The sequence below is a fragment of the Glandiceps talaboti genome, chromosome 13, assembly GCF_964340395.1.
Source record: "Glandiceps talaboti chromosome 13, keGlaTala1.1, whole genome shotgun sequence".
In the NCBI taxonomy this organism is placed as follows: domain Eukaryota; kingdom Metazoa; phylum Hemichordata; class Enteropneusta; family Spengelidae; genus Glandiceps; species Glandiceps talaboti.
This window is the reverse complement of record NC_135561.1, coordinates 19,514,163-19,533,547: the sequence shown is the minus strand read 5'-3', so window position 1 is coordinate 19,533,547 and position 19,385 is coordinate 19,514,163. Positions and strand designations below refer to the sequence as shown.

At 36.9% G+C, this 19,385-nt stretch overlaps 2 protein-coding genes across 2 annotated transcripts in view; both read right to left on the bottom strand.

Moving 5' to 3' along the window:
• Positions 1-4,336: 4,336 nt before the first annotated feature.
• LOC144444386 (uncharacterized) lies at positions 4,337-5,893 on the bottom strand. Its single transcript, XM_078133800.1, has one exon. It carries the CDS (start codon positions 5,891-5,893, stop codon positions 4,337-4,339), a length of 1,557 nt encoding a protein of 518 aa, XP_077989926.1.
• Positions 5,894-8,514: 2,621 nt separating this feature from the next.
• Positions 8,515-19,385, bottom strand: part of LOC144444385 (uncharacterized) — a 45,204-nt gene continuing 34,333 nt past the window's right edge. Inside the window, exons 16-18 of the mRNA XM_078133799.1 lie at positions 18,832-19,192; positions 16,358-16,704; positions 8,515-15,147 (exon numbers count right to left, since the gene is read on the bottom strand). Of these exons, the coding sequence (XP_077989925.1) occupies positions 15,073-15,147; positions 16,358-16,704; positions 18,832-19,192 (783 nt within the window). The 3' untranslated portion in view covers positions 8,515-15,072. The remainder of the gene's footprint in view (positions 15,148-16,357; positions 16,705-18,831; positions 19,193-19,385) is intronic.

Genomic DNA, 19,385 nt, shown 5'->3' with positions numbered 1-19,385 from the left:
CCAAAGTAGCTGGTAAAATTTGAAATTAGGTGGTATTAGTCGAATCAAAGTTTAGTTTGAGGGAGCCAAGAGGGGTGGGTACATGAGGGAGGGGGGGGGGGTCCCCCTCCCGTTCCCGGAGATTTTTTCAATTTAAGGACTAAAAGACTGCTTTCTGGTGCTTTTTTAACATGTCAAATTTTGAGCAGCCCCCCCCCTTTCGCTCCCAAGTTTTTGAATACCCCCGGTCTTAATTAATGATGGCTCCCTAAACCGTAATCATTCGCGAGACACGTCGTGAGAAACTAAGTGGCGATCGCTGAGACTAAAAGTGTGTGACCGAGCTTATGCTTTAGTGTTGAATATTTAATTAGCACTACCATATATAGGCATCGAGGCAAGTCAATCTAACATGGAGTCAAAACCAAGCTTTCGCTCAAGAGGATTGAAACCGGTCACTTCACTATCTACGGATAAAATCAACCACAGTCTTTTTTATAAGGAACTGAGCAATTTTCCCCCAATATACATATGTTTGGTTGAAAAAAAATGTCCTAGTTGCAGTTGCGGAGTTAACCTTTTTACAAATAATCACAGGAAGGCATTTTTTATTCTCACAAATTTCTTTCAGTATTCAGATTTAGTGCTCCAATTTTTACGATTCCGGTTCGAAATTTGGAAAGAAAAATTCAATTCGGAGTATATAGAGTTTTATTCTAATAAGGTCTCACCACAGGAAGTCAGGCTTTATTAGTTATATTTACGACAAAACAATAACAAACAAACAGACAACAACGACAACAAACATGTCAACACTGACAAAAGTGACAGACATGTACGGCAGAATAATTACTAGAATTACAATAGAGTCGACCTGTGTAATCACCCCATATGAAATGGTTGTCATTAGAATTATCCACAGTTGTGACCATTTCACATATAGGAAATTAAAGCATAAACATATTGTAATTCTCGTTGCATAGAAACTTTGTTGATATTTATTTGTAATTACTCTGTCCTTAATGTGTGTCAGTGTATATGTTTTGTGGTTGTTTTTCGTTTGTTTGCTTGTTAATTTTGTTTTTCGTAAACACAACTAACTAAACCTGAGCCCTCTGTGGTCTCACCTTATTTTTTTTTTCGTTCAGCCAAGGGACTAGGTGACCTGGAGCCTTGTCACTACGAGTCGCTAGACGGGTAGCGTGAGTATTTTCCAACTTGCGAATTTTTAATGTTGGGGAATAATATAATTATACCTCCCCGAGCAGAATTTCTGAAATATCGTGAAAAAGAATGACATTTTAATTTTGGAATGTTTTGACTCATACTTCGAGAACCGCAAAACCAGTGACGTAGACATGGGTTGTTGTGACGTAGAATGACCACAACTCGGCTTGTGCATGTTATAATTTATGAAGAATGTACCATGTGTTTCCACAGGGAGCCCAGGAACCGTGTTATAAACAAACAAACAAACACACAAACAAATGCATGGGTAATACATTTCCATATGTACTCATATGGTTTGTATGTATGATCAAATAGAAACATATAATATATTATTACTCATGCATATGTTTGTTTGTTTGTTTGTTTATTATTTGTTTGTAACACGGTTCCTGGGCTCCCTGTGGTGTATCGTCAAAGTTCTCACGAACGGTCACAGGTGTGTAGTTCTAGTATTCATGTCATCAGCTGTAATCAGGTCAAGAGGAGAATCACTAACGGCTCCAAAAGTATTTGTATGTAATTTCTGAATGACCATAATCAAATAAAAGCAATGTGTTTCATTATTATATGGCAAGTGATTTTAAAAGCTGATTGAAACTACTTGCAGTGGTAGCTTCTGTTAAGATATGATTTTTTACTCTGTTGTATCAAACAACATAGACTTGACTCTGGAACATATATACAGAACAGTGATTTGACAAAATATATCACAATGTGTCATATATTAGTTTACAAATCTTGGATTAAGACCTACTGTCTTGTATTAGAAAGCTATATTATTTGTTATGGTATTGAAGTGTATGTTGAATTACAGGGGATTCAGCATGAGCATGCACTTTTGATGAGATGAGATTGCAACGAAGACAGTATAGATTGAGATTGACCTCTCACTTTAAAAGTGTTTCATGGAGTGTCTGGTCTGTGTGGTCACTTTAAAGAGGGATATGTGACTGTTAAAACTGGTACAACCTATCACGTCTACCATGCATGTATTGTAGTAGTGTTCATACAGCTACTGTTTACATCATAGTAAAATATAGAGCAGACACTTTAGGAAGTAATGAGTGTGTGTATCTTTCTTGCACTTACCTTAAACATAAAACTGTGTGGCCAGTCTCTCTCAACTTGATATCTCGTCTTATCTAACTGCATGCTCATTCTGAATCCCCTGTAATTGGACTTTCAGAGAGGAGCACAACTTGTATGTACTAAGTATTTGTAATATATCACTTTAGATTGGGGGGGGGGGGGAACTCAAGAGAATTAACACATGTACGATGAGTAAAGAGACAAGTTACTTGGAGTGTGACAGAGATTATATACAAATGTAGAAAGAAGTTGGAGTTTTTAAAATGAAAAACGTGCTATCGAGATGAAGAACTGTACATAAGACATTTGTTTTTTTTAGTGGATGTAGTTCACCATGATGCTGTATAATATTATGAAATCTTCAAGGGACAATGTTTTATTAGTTACCTTATTTTAAACTTGGTGCTGAGATTTTCCCGAAATGTATATACAAAACGTGTTCATGTTCCGAATAAAAGAAAGTTATAAACATTCGTACTTGTTGTTGTTGCCATGGTGATTGGATGACGTATACAGATACATTATTCATATATTTTTGAGGTCAACATTCTATAGAGCCTACTTTGAGATATGACAATATTGCTTTCAAAAAACAACAGATCTTTTGAAATACCGTCACCTGGTTATGGCTGTTAAGAGGAGGGCTATTTTTAACTGGCTGAGGTGTGGGGATGGAAAAACATAGTTTTAACTTTGGGGTTAGTTGGACAGATTTGTCATGACTTACTGTTAGTTTTGTCACATACACCATCATTTGATTGTAACTATGGGCATGGTCTTATTGCTAGGGGGATAAGTGAAAATAGAAAAATTAAACGAGACTTACCTGGAAGTTGAAGTTTGATTGAAATTCTACCGAATTATCTCGAGCACTGAGTGATTACGTGAGATAGTGTTGTGGTGACGCAATCTTCAGCCTTCAAAGTATATTCTGTGCACATCAGGATTGATGTACATGATAATTATGGGTGGGTTATTTCCATCCGGGCTTTGGGCACGTAATCACTCAGTGCTCGAGATAATTCGGTAGAATTTCAATCAAACTTCAACTTCCAGGTAAGTCTCGTTTAATTTTTCTATTCTACCTCATTATCATGCACTTCCTGATCACGTGAGATTTCAAAGCCAACTGATGGGCACAGAATGAAAACACCATTTATCAAGTCAAATTCTTTTATTTAACTCAGTGACCCAATCTACCTAATAGTCATCAAAGGTTTATCTGGTTCATAACATCAACATTTTAACACTCCATGTGGAAACTTGTCATCATTAGTTACAGGTTTGTCATAAAACCTAGCAAAAGTACAACTAGAATTACAGCCCACAACATTCATGATTTCATGAATAGGCACACCATTTCTCTTTGCTGCAGACACTGAAGCTGCTCTTGTACTATGCGGCTTAAAAGTTGTTATATCTATACCCGCCTTTATTAATACAATTTTAAGCCATCGACTGATGGTATCTCTTGAAACTGCATTGAATGGGTGAATGTAACTGATAAATAATTGTTTATCATTTCCTCTCAACTCGGAGGTTCTACTCAAGTACTCTCTTAGAGTTGTCACTACACAAAGCCTCCTATCAGGTGGATATGCAGATAGTTTGACAAGTGGCACTTTGTAGCTTGGTCGGCTTTGTTTCAAGAGTGCTGCTATTTGAAATGTATATGATGATTTGCCATTGGACATATCATTTAAGTTCAATAAGTACAAAGACTGTCCTCTTTGTGCAGAAACTAAAGCAATTAACATTATAGTCTTCAATGTCAGATCTTTTAATGTTAAGTTTTTAACTGGTGACAGTGACTGTAGGTACTTCAACACCATTCTAACATCCCATATTTTGGTGTATCTTGGTTGTGTTGGACGGACTTGGAATACTCCTCTAAGAAACCGACTCACTAAAGGATGTGATGATAGTGTATTGTATCCATCAATTGTGACTACTGTAGCTAGTGCACATTGAGCTGTATTCATTGCACTATAGCCAAGTCCATTCTCATATAGTTCTGTTAGAAAGTCTAATACCACATTTACAGGCGGTCGAAAAACATCAGTCTCTGTCTTACAACAGAATATTTGCCATTTTTTAATATATGTTGCATATTGTTTCTTTGTCCCTTTCCGCCATGATAACATGATAATGTCGGCTGCCTTGTCAGAAATGTGTTGCTGTCTGAGAGATTGCCTGACAACTTGCAGGCTATCAGTTGTAATTTCTGTCGAAGTGGATGCAGTGCTGTTGGCTTGTGTACAAGTTGAAGAGTTCTGTTTGTCACTGGTAACAGCTTGGGTTTGTCTACCAACAACTGTAACATCTTGGAGTACCATGCCTGGGTTGGCCATAGAGGGGCTATCAGTATTCCATGTGCTTTGTCTTCCTCTATTTTCTGTACACACTGCATCAGCATACTGAAGGGGGGAAATGCATAGAAGAAATAATTAGCCCAGTCTAGAGACATTGCATCAATATGTTCTGCCCCTGGGTCTGGCTTCCATGCAATATATGTAGGCAGCTGTTTGTTTAGCCTTGATGCAAATAAGTCAATGTCGGGATTCCCCCAAATATCAACTATCTTGTTGAATATAGTTGGCTGCAACATCCATTCTATATTGTCATTAAACTGCCGTGATGCTGTATCTGCCTCTATGTTTTCAGCACCAGGTAAGTATGTTGCACTTATCCAAATTTGTCTAGCAATACACCATTCCCACATTTTGACAACTATATTATTGCATGCTGTTGACTTAGTACCTCCCATTGCATTTACATAAGCAACAGCTGTAGTATTATCCATTTGCAACTGTATATGAATATTCTGTTCTTTAGAACAAAGGGATTGCAGTGCATATAATGCTGCCAATATTTCTAGGTAATTGATATGGTGTCGACTTTCTTCTAAAGTCCATCGACCACCTGTTGACTTGTGAGATCTACATGCACCCCAACCTTTTAGAGATGCATCAGATTGCATGACTATGTTTGGCAGTCGATGAGACACTGGGCAATTAGCAGTGTCTATATTTTCAATCCACCATTGAAGGTCTTTCTTAGATAAATCAGATAATGCCATTCTAGCATCAAAATTTCCAGCCTTTGCTTTTAATGCCTCTGTTTTATCTATTTCTAATGATCGATAGTGGAGTGGGCCATATTGAGCTCCTGGAAAATTTGAGACTATAAGCCCTATGACTTCAGCAACATCTCTAATAGTTGGCCAGTGTTTTGCCATAAGAGATGTGCATGCTTGTTTTAACTTTACTGTCTTTTCTGCTGTGGGTGTCACAAGCATAAGAACAGAGTTTAGTTTGAACCCCAAGAAAGTCACTGTTTGTGATGGTTCAAATACTGATTTCTCCAAATTGACTAAAAAGCCAAGTTTTAGAAATAATTCATTTGTGTCTGAGACATTAGTCTTACATTCATTATATGTGTCTCCTTGTAAGTAGGAGTCATCAATGTAACCTACATTTAGGTGTCCCATTTCACGTAATGTTGCATACACTGGTTTTAACAATTTAGTAAACAATCTGGGTGCAGATGTTAACCCATTAGGAAGACATGTATATTGATACATTTGTCTCTCCATCTGAATTTCAAAAACTTCTGGTGCTCCCTTGCAATAGGTACCATATAATATGCATCTTTTAAATCGATTGATGCCATATAGCAGTTAGGTCTCATCAACCGTACAGCAGATTTCAATGTGTCCATCTTAAAATGATGGTACTCTACTGATTGATTTAATGGTCGCAAGTTCAGTATTAATCTGTACTTTCCAGTTTTCTTACGCCTTACAAATATATTAGAGATATAACCATCATGACTTGTTTCTTGTGCTTCTTTAAGCACTCCTTTTGATATCAATTGGTCTATTTCACCATTGATTATTTCTCTCTCTATTTGATTAAACTTAATTTCCCTTGGAATATATGTCTGTGATGGTGGTTTGTCGTCATAAAATTCAATATGACAATGAGAAACAATATCCAGAATTATAGCATCAGAAGTAATATCTTCCCATTGAGAGACAAAATGTTTCAATCTACCACCTATGGGTATTGTTGTATTTCTCACCTGGTCTATTTCTGTGACTGTCCTCTCCCCTCCCCTTTCTTCTTGGGGTTGGAGTATGAGCGCCACTGGGAAAAAGGCTTGAAACCTCTGTTTCCATAGCCCCTTCCTCTACTTGTGTATCTTCCACCACCTCTGTAATTTCCTCTGCTACGTCCTCTGAAGTTAGCAATTCTTTTACCAACTTTGTTGGCTTCTGAAATGTCCTTTAAATGTTTAGAGATGTCATCTCCAAACAAATGTGTGGTAAAGCTAACAGTTGGTGAACACAGGTGCCTGTAACTGTCATTCAGTTCTGGCTTGATATAGTCTCTCCTTCTCATATTCAGCATGAAATTTGCATGAGCTGACAATGCAATACTGTCAATACCTTTTGTTATTAGCTCAGATGTGTTGATGCCGTCAATTGTGCCAGCATTTCTTGCTTCTAACACAGTGTTCACTATCGACAAAGTCCCAATTATGGACTTCACTATTGCCGTTTGTATTTTTTGTAGACGTATGTCACCAGACCGAGTTTCTGAAGTCAACTGGTCCCATATCAGCTGATTAACTCTGGTGGTTTGAAGTATTTCACAGTTCTCTGGCCTTACGTTTGCTTCGTATTTCTCCGCCAGTTTATCGTCATTTGTGATTCCTTCCTTGAACACTGTATTAACAATGTCCGCAAGCTGTGAATTTATTGCACCCGCGCATTGGTCTTGCAGTTGCAAGTCTTGAGCGATACCAGTTAATAAACCATCTTTGTCAATGTCCTCCGAATTATCGGAAACTTGGACATCTGCCGGGGCAAGCAGTTGTTCAACTGCTGTATCAGTGTCATTACTATTAGACGTCTTGGAATGTTTTCGTCTTGGCTCATCAGGAGGTGTATACCCATTAGGGTTATCCTCAAAGCCCCCATATTGACCACATGTTACGTTCGTAATTGTATCGTTAATTTGAGCAAATGAGTTTGCCATTGTCTCTTGCATACTCATCATTGACTGTGTCATGAGGTCAGTTAGAGTTCTCATTTCTTTGAGCATAGGCATTTCTACGGTTTCGCTTGAACGCTGACTTACCCGCTGTGTCTGTTTGCCTGAACTTGTACTTGGAGTCGGGTTAGGGTTTGAGTTCTTGTCCGTAGATTTTGAAGACGACGAGGTCTTAACCTTGTGCTGTTTACCCGAGTTTGTCCTTTTTTCGGGAAGAGGGTTAGGACCACTCAACTCAAGTAGGTCAAATTCGTCTTTGTCTTCCGCCATGCTGAGACGGCTCCGAAGATGAATTATCAGTCTTACAGAGCCCAACACGCTTACGTGTTCACGCGTCGAAAATTCGCAACACACTGAAGAAGATTGCGTCACCACAACACTATCTCACGTGATCAGGAAGTGCATGATAATGAGGTAGAAAACACATCCACTTGTCTACAGCCTGACATCACAAGAATCATCAGCTGAATAAAATTTCACTTGTGACAATTTCCTCACACCTATTCCTCTTGTATGCGGGGTAACTTTAGGAAGATTTTTGTTATTTGTGGCCGTGAGCCAAACATCTACCATTTTTGGTAATTTTTTACTTGTGGTTCAGACCACTAAACGAATTCAAAATGAATCTACTGGTCTGAGCTTGTGGCAAATTCCTCACCATGTTCAATGAACGCTGCGCCAAATGCTCATAGCATGCATGGTGATGACGTACAGCATTAAATGTCTGTGCCCAGTCCAAAATACAGGTGACTAACTTATACATCAATACCAACAGTATGTTCATAGATTTAGAAGACAAACACGTAGACCTCTGGCCTAAATACCCGTGGCTATTGCTTTAGCAGGAATAGTCAACAAGATGTCTGTTATTGTGTCATATCACAATATAGTTATCTTGGTTGGTATAGTTTTGTGACTATTCCTGCTAAAGTAATAGCCAAGGGTACTTAGGCCAAAGGTCTGCATGTTTGTCTTCTAAATTCATGAAAATACTGTCGGTATTGTCAAGTAAAAATAACACCTTACAGAATCCACTATACCAAATTTTTAGTATGCAGACACACTTCACATCATCCACTATATCAAAGATAAGGTTTAGATATTTTCCTTGTCAATGAATACACTCATACCATCAAGACGAGAATGCTATATATCTCTGTTCACAAATTTATTTGAACACTGAATGTACATACATTGATACATTCAAGGGTAAAAATAGACTTTTTTAAACTGGATCAATGTTTAACCCAACCAGTATTACAACAAGATTTAACCTGATACACGGAATTCGGAATCGAGTACATAAAACAAGGTTTTTTTTTGTCTTGTTTAAAGATTACAGACTGAAAAAGAAGTAAAATACACAAGTGAGCTCTCTCTCTCACGGAAAATAATGAAGAGTATATTTCTAACATGAATGTACACAGAAAGTCTAATAATTATGCCACAAAAAATCAAAATACACATTCCTATTTTTTCCCCATACATTTATTTTGAACGAGATTCTTTCTACTCTCCAAGAAACTTTTTTTTTCAGAAATCATTCCATATGTATCGTCATCACACGAACAATCTTGTATATCACACAGCTTGTTATATTCAGTCCATTTCATGTTGAACATTGCTTTTCTTGGAATAACATGTTCTACATCACCCACAAAAATAACTAACTTGCTATTTCTTATAGCAAGTATACAAACCACAGAAATTATAGCGAGGCAATAATCTATTTGCAATACTGCCTTTGTGCATGACGTTACGAAGCCATTAGCTTGGATTTCATGCAAATGGAGGTTTTGAATTCATTATTTCACCCATCACAAAAATCAAAATCCTATTTGATTGGATTCAGTGTAGTCTCTGAAACCATATACAGGCTTCCTGTTAATTGTTCATTTTTACCAAGTATTATTTGCAAAGAAAAGAATGTAAAATTGACCCACTGCTGTGAAATATTCTTGGTTGAATCACAAACATCTGACAAATTAACAAGATTGGAATTCCATTTCAACTATAAAATTGATCATCATATGCTTGTATAAAGTGTCCTTTTAAAACTATTAAAGTTTTTAATTTCGGTCTGCTTTTATCTGTACAAGTTTATTGGTAGCTGGCTTTTGAGATGTTCTTTGATGGTGCTGACTTGAAACCATGAATACATAGTATAACAGTTGATGTGTAATGAAATACAGGCAGATATTTGAAAAAAATATGGGGTCAAAACGTAAAATATCCCCCCCCCCATAAATTTTTTGTGAAAGTAGCCTGATTTTTTTTCACTTGCTTCTTGTCAGTATTTTGAAAAATTTTAAGCCCATTACTGGTTAATTTTTTGTTATTATAGCTATAAAACAGGAATAGGAATTGTAATAATTCTATCAATTCATATAATTATCTATTATTTCAACTAAAACTATCCACTGCACTGACTGAAATGCAGTAAATTCTGTTTGGAAAGGCAACTTATAACATATACATCAAATTAACATTTCAGTATTAATAGAATCTGCAATATTTTTCTTAACAGATTTTCAGCACTTTTGTGGTATGAAAGGGCAAGCTGAATGGGGCAAATAAAAGCAGGCAGGACAAATGTGTAATCAGGTCATGCCTGTTCTCATAATTAGCTAAATCAATTAGTGAATACTAAATAGATCTCGATCCTGCTCACATCATTTCCAGATGGAGCATATCTGTGTAGGGCAATAAGGCTTGTTACCTTTTCAGTTTGCTTTTGTTGGTTGGCTGGGTTGACGTATGTGGCACAACTACCAGCGTGATCTCTGCACCAATTTGACTACCACCGAGGCACAGCAATTTCTTTTGATGCACCAAACTTTGGTATTCTTCTATCCCTGACTACGTGATGCTCCATCAGAAAAATCAATAACACTATTTGCAGCGTTTTTGGAGCACACTGTGAATACACTATTTTGAGCAAGTTTTCAATTTATAACCCCAAATTTTATCACTTGGATGGCTCCATGATTGTCATGTCACTCTATTTAATGGACATTACTCAAAATTTACTTGAGTAGTATCTTAGGTTATGCATGAACTTTTTTGAAGAAAAAATTGTGAAAATTTCAGCCGTATGTTCTTAACTTGCTTGAAAAATTACATTATGTAAAGCAGACTGTATGCAAAGACACAGACATATATCACTTGAAACCATTTTTACATCCATGTGTATGTGAAATTAAGCTATATATTTTTGAACTAAGAAAATCATGTTGTATATTAAAAGCTTGAAATTTGATCATTTTATGACTACAAAGAATCAATATGTTAGAAAAAGCAGCACAAATTAGAACATTTGATGTATTTATACACATTCTGTCTAAATCTTTGACAATGACAGGTATAATAGGACAAAATTGACATTTCTAGTTATTTTGCACTGAAACTATTATACTAATTAAGTAAAATATTTCACATGAGGTCAAAGGTCACAATAAAAGGTGAAAGGTCACACGTACAGACTGATTCTGGTTCACTGCAAGAATACTGTTGGTTCATAATCGTATACATTTTATTTAAAATGACACACATATTTGATCAAATTTTGTTACAAAAGATATCAAGAGGGGTATATTTCCCAGGAAGAATGTTTGAGACCAGGGGAATATCATAAAAACAAACAAACATAGGACTGACTAAATACACAAAAAGAACACAAAATATCAGATTAAATTTGAATTTAAAGATAATAGCTTGTCTTGGTCAGGTTTATTTCCTTGTAGAAATTTCCATTTGTCTTACACTCTGTTCTTATACATCTCTGACAACAATGATTTGGATCACACATTTAACCAAATGTCATTTGAAAAACAAACACCCAATATCATGGTCTGTATAGCAATGGGGTTCTCACAAGATTCATCCTAATTTGCTTGACAACAATAGCCTTGATTGGCTGTAGTATGGTCATTTCTATTCAGGCAGCATGGTATAGCGAATCAGATATCATGTACTGAAATCTTCACATGCTCTACAATATTTGGGTGATTTCACTAACAAAAGCTTTTATTGGCTGTAGTGTGATCACTTCTATTCATGTGGCATGGTTATAGCGAATGAGATATCATGTACTGAGATCTCCACAAGCTCTTCATATTAAAGTGATTTCAAAACGTGTAACAAGTGTATTTTCACTTGTACAACTACTGCAATTGGTTCAATACATGCAGACTGAAGTATAAGCATGTCATTGACAGTCTCTTTTCATAACCACATCACTGTAGATTTAATACAGTGACACAGATACTTAATACATCAACAAGTATATACTCATAACTGCTTTCAATTTCCATGGATATGTTTTTGTATATCTAATATCCATTTTTTTTGGGTATTAAGGAATGGAAGGTGCAACCTGTATTAATGAATACTGTACATCATGTGCATTATATAATTATGCCAAAAAACGACCAACTAGTGGAGCAATTTTATAAGAAACTGACAGTAAAAGTGTGTGACGGCTACCCAAGAAAGCCACACACACACACACACCGCCATACCTTCCAAATGGCTACTATATACAAAACTACAAGACTATAACTGAAATAAGAAATAAGCACGTACAAAAAAAGACGAGAAGAAAACAAGACATTGTTCTCCAGTGTACAACACTGGTCAAGATGCATGTTTTTACCATCATTTTGTAAAACAATATGTCTCATTATGGCATCGTTCACATCAGCAGAAAAATATGCGCTGGCTTTTGAGAATGGTTTTCACAGGGCTTCAGCTGAATCATGGCGAGAAGAACATCACATACACTTATTTAGGAAGACAGTTTATCACTGGAACATTACATTATCAAGAGTTGCAGCATATATTATCACAAGCATACAAACAGAGAGACAGACAGATTGAGTCTGCTGGTAGAAATGTCCTGGGACTAAATGACAGCTGCTGATTGGCTGGTTAACCAGCTGATTCAGGTGCTTTTTTCAGAATTGACGAATAAAAACATCTCTTTCTTCAAGCCCATCTGCCAACAATGCCTTCAGGTTAAAGGGGAACAACACTCCAGGAAATAGAGACATTTCATAAACTATGGCTTCATGAGAGATATTTTACACTGATGGGAATGAGCAGTAAGTCATGAATATTCAGTGTTTATCCATGAACAATAATTTCTGCTGACTCCCGTGATGCAGTGTGGCCCACAGCAAAGATACCCTATAAAGGCACAAGATTAACTTTTATGTTTCTCCGAAATCGGATATAATTGCAGGTGATGTGAAATCATAAAATGAACACCTCCACGATCCTTAGTTTCAGAAAATCCTTTTATTTTCTGGAGTTGTGTTCAACTTTAAAGAGTAAATCTCAAATGAAACACTAATCAGGAATCTTTCTTAATGCATCTTTCATTTTTTGGAAAAAGAGGATTTTTGTGGGTTTTATTGTCAGAAATACTTCATACGCTATGCTTTTGTTGTGTCTAAAAAAGATTGATCGTCACATTACCTATTACCATATTTACAGCTAAATAAACTACAACTTCTTCTTGGGCAACTTCTTTGCTTTAAACATTTGCCTCTTTCACACATACGCATGTAATTATAACTGCGAGAAACCTAATCTTTTTTGAGTGAAAGTTGGCATAATACAATAATGGTGACGATGCCAATTACACACACTGTATATATGGAGTGGTTTTCAAAGTGGTGCTCAAAGTACTTCACATTATTTTACTACCCCTGGCTCAGCAACGAAATGGAAGAGGTCTGTATAACTGAAATTACAAGTCTGTGATTACAACAAATCAAACATGGTATACACAACCAGTTATATAATCTCAATACTGACATTTTCATTTCTTAACCACTGTCTTTGTTGTTACTCAGTAAAAGTAAAGGCAATATGCCATATTCCAATCATCAGAAAGACAAAAGATTGTATAAAATGACCACTAGGGGGCACTGCTCAGGAGCAGCTTTTGGACCAGAAGTGAGAGCCATGATAGTTGTGACCTCCCTTGAAAAATAAATCATTTCCCAGTATTTCATAACAACATGGTGGTATTTTACGCAAGTCAAAAACACCCTGCTAGCTTTGTTTCAGATGACATACTCTTAAGGAACTCAAGGAGTTCTTTTAGCTGCATTTTGTTGACTCCTTCATGTACTACCATGTGTTTTAACCTTCAGTTCTTCTCATGAATAGTGCCCTCTTGTGGCACATATCTTTCAAAAATGTCTGATTGGTGGACAACTGGAATATGGTGTATTGTTTGAATCATTTACATGGGCACAGAAAGTGTGGACAGCCATTGAGGTTAACTACTGTATAAGGCTCTTCTCTGTAGCTGATAAACTCAAATGTTGCAGATCCACCTCTAGCTATCAAAATCAACAGAATTTCATCCCAAACCACAGTGTACACAGAATATTGATGACAGCTATCCCAAACCAGTGTACACAGAATATTGATGACAGCTATCCCAAACCACAGTGTACACAGAATATTGATGACAGCTATCCAACCTTTGGGCCTCACACACCAGTACAAATTCACTTGACAGATACACTACAACACACATCCACAGTTACACAACATGCCAAAATTGACCTTTGAAACCAATATTTAGTTGTCTCTTGTGAAATAACAATTTGTAAGCTTGACACACACACACATACACAGACACACACACAGACACAGACCAACTTACATAAAAAATGATACGATGACAAAGCCTTATATGATACAATCAGCTACAAGTCAGAAAAGATCAACAAAATAACATTTGCAGCAGACAAAACATAAAGAAAATGTCTTTTTTTTCCAGTCTAAAGTAATATTATGACCTTTACAATTTAGAATTGCTTAGGAGAATCTCAAAATAATATATATTAGTTTCATCATATTTTTTTTTACTGATAAAACTCATCAGTAATAAGTCCTTTCACAAATTTAGAGAGCTGACTTCTTCATTTTCCACATACTTTTCCTATACTTTTTTTTCATTATTTTCTTTTTTTCTTTCTAGGGAGGGGAAATAGTTTAACAAGCATCCCGGCTACACTTGACCATGTGTTGAACCTTAGTAAGTGTCTGTTGTTTGCCAACAAAACACGCATCAAAATATGCACCCCCTTTCAAAATCAGTACAACTATAGAACAAATGACGCAATCTGTACAAAAAAAATCCCAACAAACTCAAACTCCCATGTCTCGTTGCTACTTGGAGTAGCTATGCTAAACCCTAGTCAAAATTTACTTCATGTTGAAAATTTGTGTTCTTGAGAGAAAAAAACGTTTCAAGAATCATTCAGTATTGACAAAAAAATACTCTAACAAAATGACTACATTATCGATATTACAAGAGTTTATGCTATAAACACATTCTGTACAAAACCTGTGATAATTTCAGTTCATTATGTTTTTTTCAACTATACATATTTTGGCTGTCAAAGGTTTCAAGTGTTTTGTGTATAAATGATCACAAACAGTTAATGAATCAACACACCCTGTCTTTTTCTCCTTTTCCGTCCCATCTTCCCTGCATTTGAGGACCTGTAATTCCCCAATATTGACAACTGAGTGATATGCACGTCCAGCTTTTGCAGGGATAAGGGGATGCAAAAGTACAAAGGTATACAATTCTGAATAACAAAACACAAAAAAATGATCATCCAATTTTACCCGTATTGCCCTGATTCAGTTTCTACTGTAACTTGTAGTCCCTACTCTGTATTGTCAGTTTCTATTCAAGTAACAACTTTTGAAGTAGACTCTGGGTTGTCTTCTTTTGTTGCTTCTTATCATTAGGAGGGGGTGCCTGAAAAAAAGAAGACAGAGAGTGTTTTAATACAGAGGATACTTGGACTTCTAGGGGAATAGTTTCACTTGCTTGGCTTATTCGAGGCACACAGATCATACTTTATTTACTGAAGGGTATATATTTTTTTTTCTCCTAGCTTACTTAGTGAGTCATGTGACACAATTTCTCATTTGACTGTGGTGGTAAAATCAGTTATTCCCATATTTCCTTGACAACCACCCATCTTTTCCAACATAATGGAAAGATCTTGATAGCTATCCAAACCCAGGGGAGTGCAGGACATTCCTTAAAGGAACCTGGAGATTATGAGCTAACCTTAAGTTTTGAAACGCTATGTACATTCTTTTAAATGACTCAATGCAGTGCTGTATATTGATATGAGGGTACATGCAAATTCTTGGCGCTGTGGCAATTTATGTGCTGTATATTGATGTGAGGAACATGAGAATTCTTGTCCCTGTGGCAATTTATGAATACACATGTACATAGCGTAGACAAATGTAAATCATTAGGTATGCAGTTTTATACAAATCCAGTCATTGTTTCTATACTAGTATAACTATAAACAGTAGGTGGAGTAGACTGTCATGTCGTTCCGCCCTCACTGGCCTCCTCTCTCAGAGAGGGGTTGACCGATGTGTGAGGGCGCCTCGTCATGGCATACCTTACAGACTATAGGTGGAGTTGTATGGTCAATTGAATCACACACACTTCTCAGACAGTGTGGGTGTTAACTTTATTCATACATGACCTAGCTGTCAATAAACTTAAATCTGGCTGGTTGTAACATGACCAGTAAATTAACAGATTTAGCTGCTGGTGAACAGGAGCACCAACAACAATGACTATTTCACTCGAGGTGGAGCAAGGCAGTCAATGTTTAAATACAAACGTGCACAAAAAAAACACACATTTTGTCTCCTGCCTGCTGTAAACCACCATAATTCCATTAGATTTACCTCCAGATTCCCCCCTCCGAACCTACAAACATCTTGATTACATTTGACAAGATCCACTACCCTGACTACAAAATACCATAATTCCATTAGACTTAACATCTCAGGCATCCTCCCCCCATCTAAAAACATCACAATTCCACTTAAACTTACCTCCAGCCCCCAATCTAAAACACCACCATGACTCCATCAGACTTGCCCCCACATACACCCCCCACCCCCCAACAACATCATGATCACATTTGACTTACCTCATCTTGGGTTGAATTACTCATCACAACACAAGGTGGGTTATTCTGAAGTGCAGCTAAATCACCGTCACCAGATTGACCTTCTTGCTGTTTCCTTAACAGCTGATTACGAAACAAACTTGTAGCTTTGAGTGCCGGCTCCATCATCTGTGGCACGGCAGCCACACTACAAAAGTCTTGATATCGTTTGTGTGCTTCCTGACGTGTCTGACTTTCAACAACCGTTGACAACTGACCAGGTACCATCGCTTCGTCACCATTATCGTCATCATCATTACTTGATTCATTATCACTAGAATACTGTTGCTTTCCTGGGTTTTCTTTACTACCAGGTAGCGGTTCACCTACTGAGAAGTAGAAATGAAAAAGAACGGCATACAATGTCAGAATACAGAAAGTACCAATGTACAGGTTGATATGTTCAGATTCTATACAACTTTGTCAGCTATAAACATCTGTTCTTGCAAACCTGAGCTGTTATTTCTTCCGCGACATTGCAAAATAACCTCTTGATGGTGTGTCTCGGACAGTGCTGTAAAAGAGGCTGCAGTTTACGATGATGTTAAAACCAAGTTGTATACATTTAGAAACTACATTGTGTGGACATAGTAGTCCAGAATATTTATATCTTTGAATAATATGGCTGCTATAATAGTAGTTCTACTTGTACATGTGCAGTCGGTCATACCAAAAATTTGCATATATTAACATGGACACATATAAATGCAAAACAGGGGTGTATGAAAAAACAAAGCCAGGGAAAAGCAGAAAACTCTTTGTCTGTTCATTAAGGCTAATTAAGACTGATACAGTAAGGGAAGGCAAGAGCCAAGAAATGTCCACATGACTGGATTGTGGGCTACCAATACTGGTAATCTATCAACTTCTGTGCAAACATTTTTGTTCTGGAAATTAACTACTCGACTGCCTGTAACAAGTTGTCATTTTTGTCTGGTGTAACATTGTTTTCTGACACTGTCCATTGTCAGAGGATTTTCAAGGAATGTCAACAGACTACACTTCATCTTTTAACATGTTTATCTTTTATAGTTCATTGTTCTTTTAATAGCCCAGTATTATGTATTATGTAACAAACCTTCATTGAAGACATAGTCCCCCTAATGGTGTGTTGTATGGCAAAGTTATTGTGCAAATTTGAATGGTGTCTCTAGATACAAAAATTCATAATTTATTGACATATTTCCTATTTGACCCTGATTATGGAGGTCAAAGTCAAAGGTCAAAGTATAAATACAAAAGCTTTATCTTTGCACTATAGACATTTAAATGGAGTCTTTGTGTAATGACTTCTTGAGTTAACAAGGAAAGAATTTTTTTTGTAATTTCACCATGAAAATGTTTGTCAAGGTCAAAGCTCAATGTTTCACTAGAAAGCTCATCATTGATAATGTTAGGGTAGACATATGAATGGTGTCGATGTGTGCGTTTTTTAATGATCAAAATGTCCTTTTTTTAAAATCACAAATGTAGCTGCTATTTTGCAATAAAGGTCAAGGTAGTGTAACCCAAGTCATGACTAAAATAATATCCTATGAAATGTTTGATTAAAAAACTTAGGAAAATAATGCAAATTTGACTATTTGAGGTCAGGGTCTTAAAAGAAAGCTCATATTTGATAATATGTGTGTATGCACGTGAATGGAGTCATTAGCACACATTATACCTCCAAAAGTTATGATGTATATTGTGAAATGTACCAACAAACATGGCTGCCATTCGGCCATATTTGATTCAGTCACAAAACAAAGTTACATGCATATGTCTCACATAGTATGTTACCTTTGTGTAAGGTTTGGTTGAAATCAGTTGTGCATGCCAGATATATGGATGAATGCATGCATGCATGCTCACACGCATGCTCGCACACACCAATGAATGAACGAATGGACAGGTGCATGGACGGAACCCAATGTATAAACCCTTATATAAAGAGATTGGGATATATAGCTACACAGTGTGTACATACACAGTTACTGTTTATGCATGTAGCTTTATGGCTTACCTTTATTCTTACAGAGTATTTTATCTTACGTGCAAAGATAGCTACATTTCATTGTACCAGAGAATACCCGAAAAACTACAAGGTGGGAGGTAGGGGTAGGTGGGTTGGTTTTGTGAGTAGGGATGGTTGGAAGAAGAAACGAAATTAAGCTAAACAGATATGGACAAAGAAAAGACCAGTAGATTATACACAAAAGTCCTCCCAGCACACATTAGGTGTTACACTGCAGGCTTTCCGCTTACCAAAAAGTTAACATGCTAGCTTGATTATGTTGCAAGGTTATAGTCTTACCTGTATAAAGCTGGTTTTAACTTTAAGTGAAGCAGTGTATGTAGTGTGTAGTGTACAAATCACACAACATACACACATACACATGAATTGTGAGAGTGACAGACTCAAGTCATACGGGACCTTTGACGACTGACTGGTATACATCTTTAATGCCACCTACCTGTCATTAGATTGTCATCATTGTCATCGTTATCGTCTAAATTAAACTGCAGTGATAAGTTACTGGCATCAACGAATGACTGGTGGTAGGTGGTAGGAGGCTTTACATTACCTTGGTCTACTACATCCACACGGACTCTGTAATTCTCTGCTTCAGTGTTGTTCTGTTGTGTACATGGCAGTGCTTTCATGCTTTTGTCCGGTTCCTTCTTGGGTGTCACTACTGAGCTGGTCGCAGTGGTAGTCAGCATGGTACTAGGCGAGCTGACTGCAGGCGTAGAGGAGACGATCGCTGATGAGCTCACAGGAGGAGGTGGAGGAAGAGGAGGAGGTGGTGGAGGAGCTTGTTTTGTTGCAAGCATCTAGAGTATAGATAAATGAAAGTAATATGTATTGTCAATCACTGTACACAATGGCGTTAGATGTGTTTGTGTTTTGGTGTGGAAAACTTTATGCTGATGATGCTCTCTTTAGAATGGAAACTGTGAGAGTGCAATTTATCAGCTTGCTATGGTACCATTATCTTTTCATACATGGAAACACACATTCGTGACT

Coding starts and splice junctions, on each gene's coding strand:
- LOC144444386 (XM_078133800.1), bottom strand. CDS start 5,893: ATGGAGAGACAAATGTATCAATATACATGTCTTCCTAATGGGTTAACA.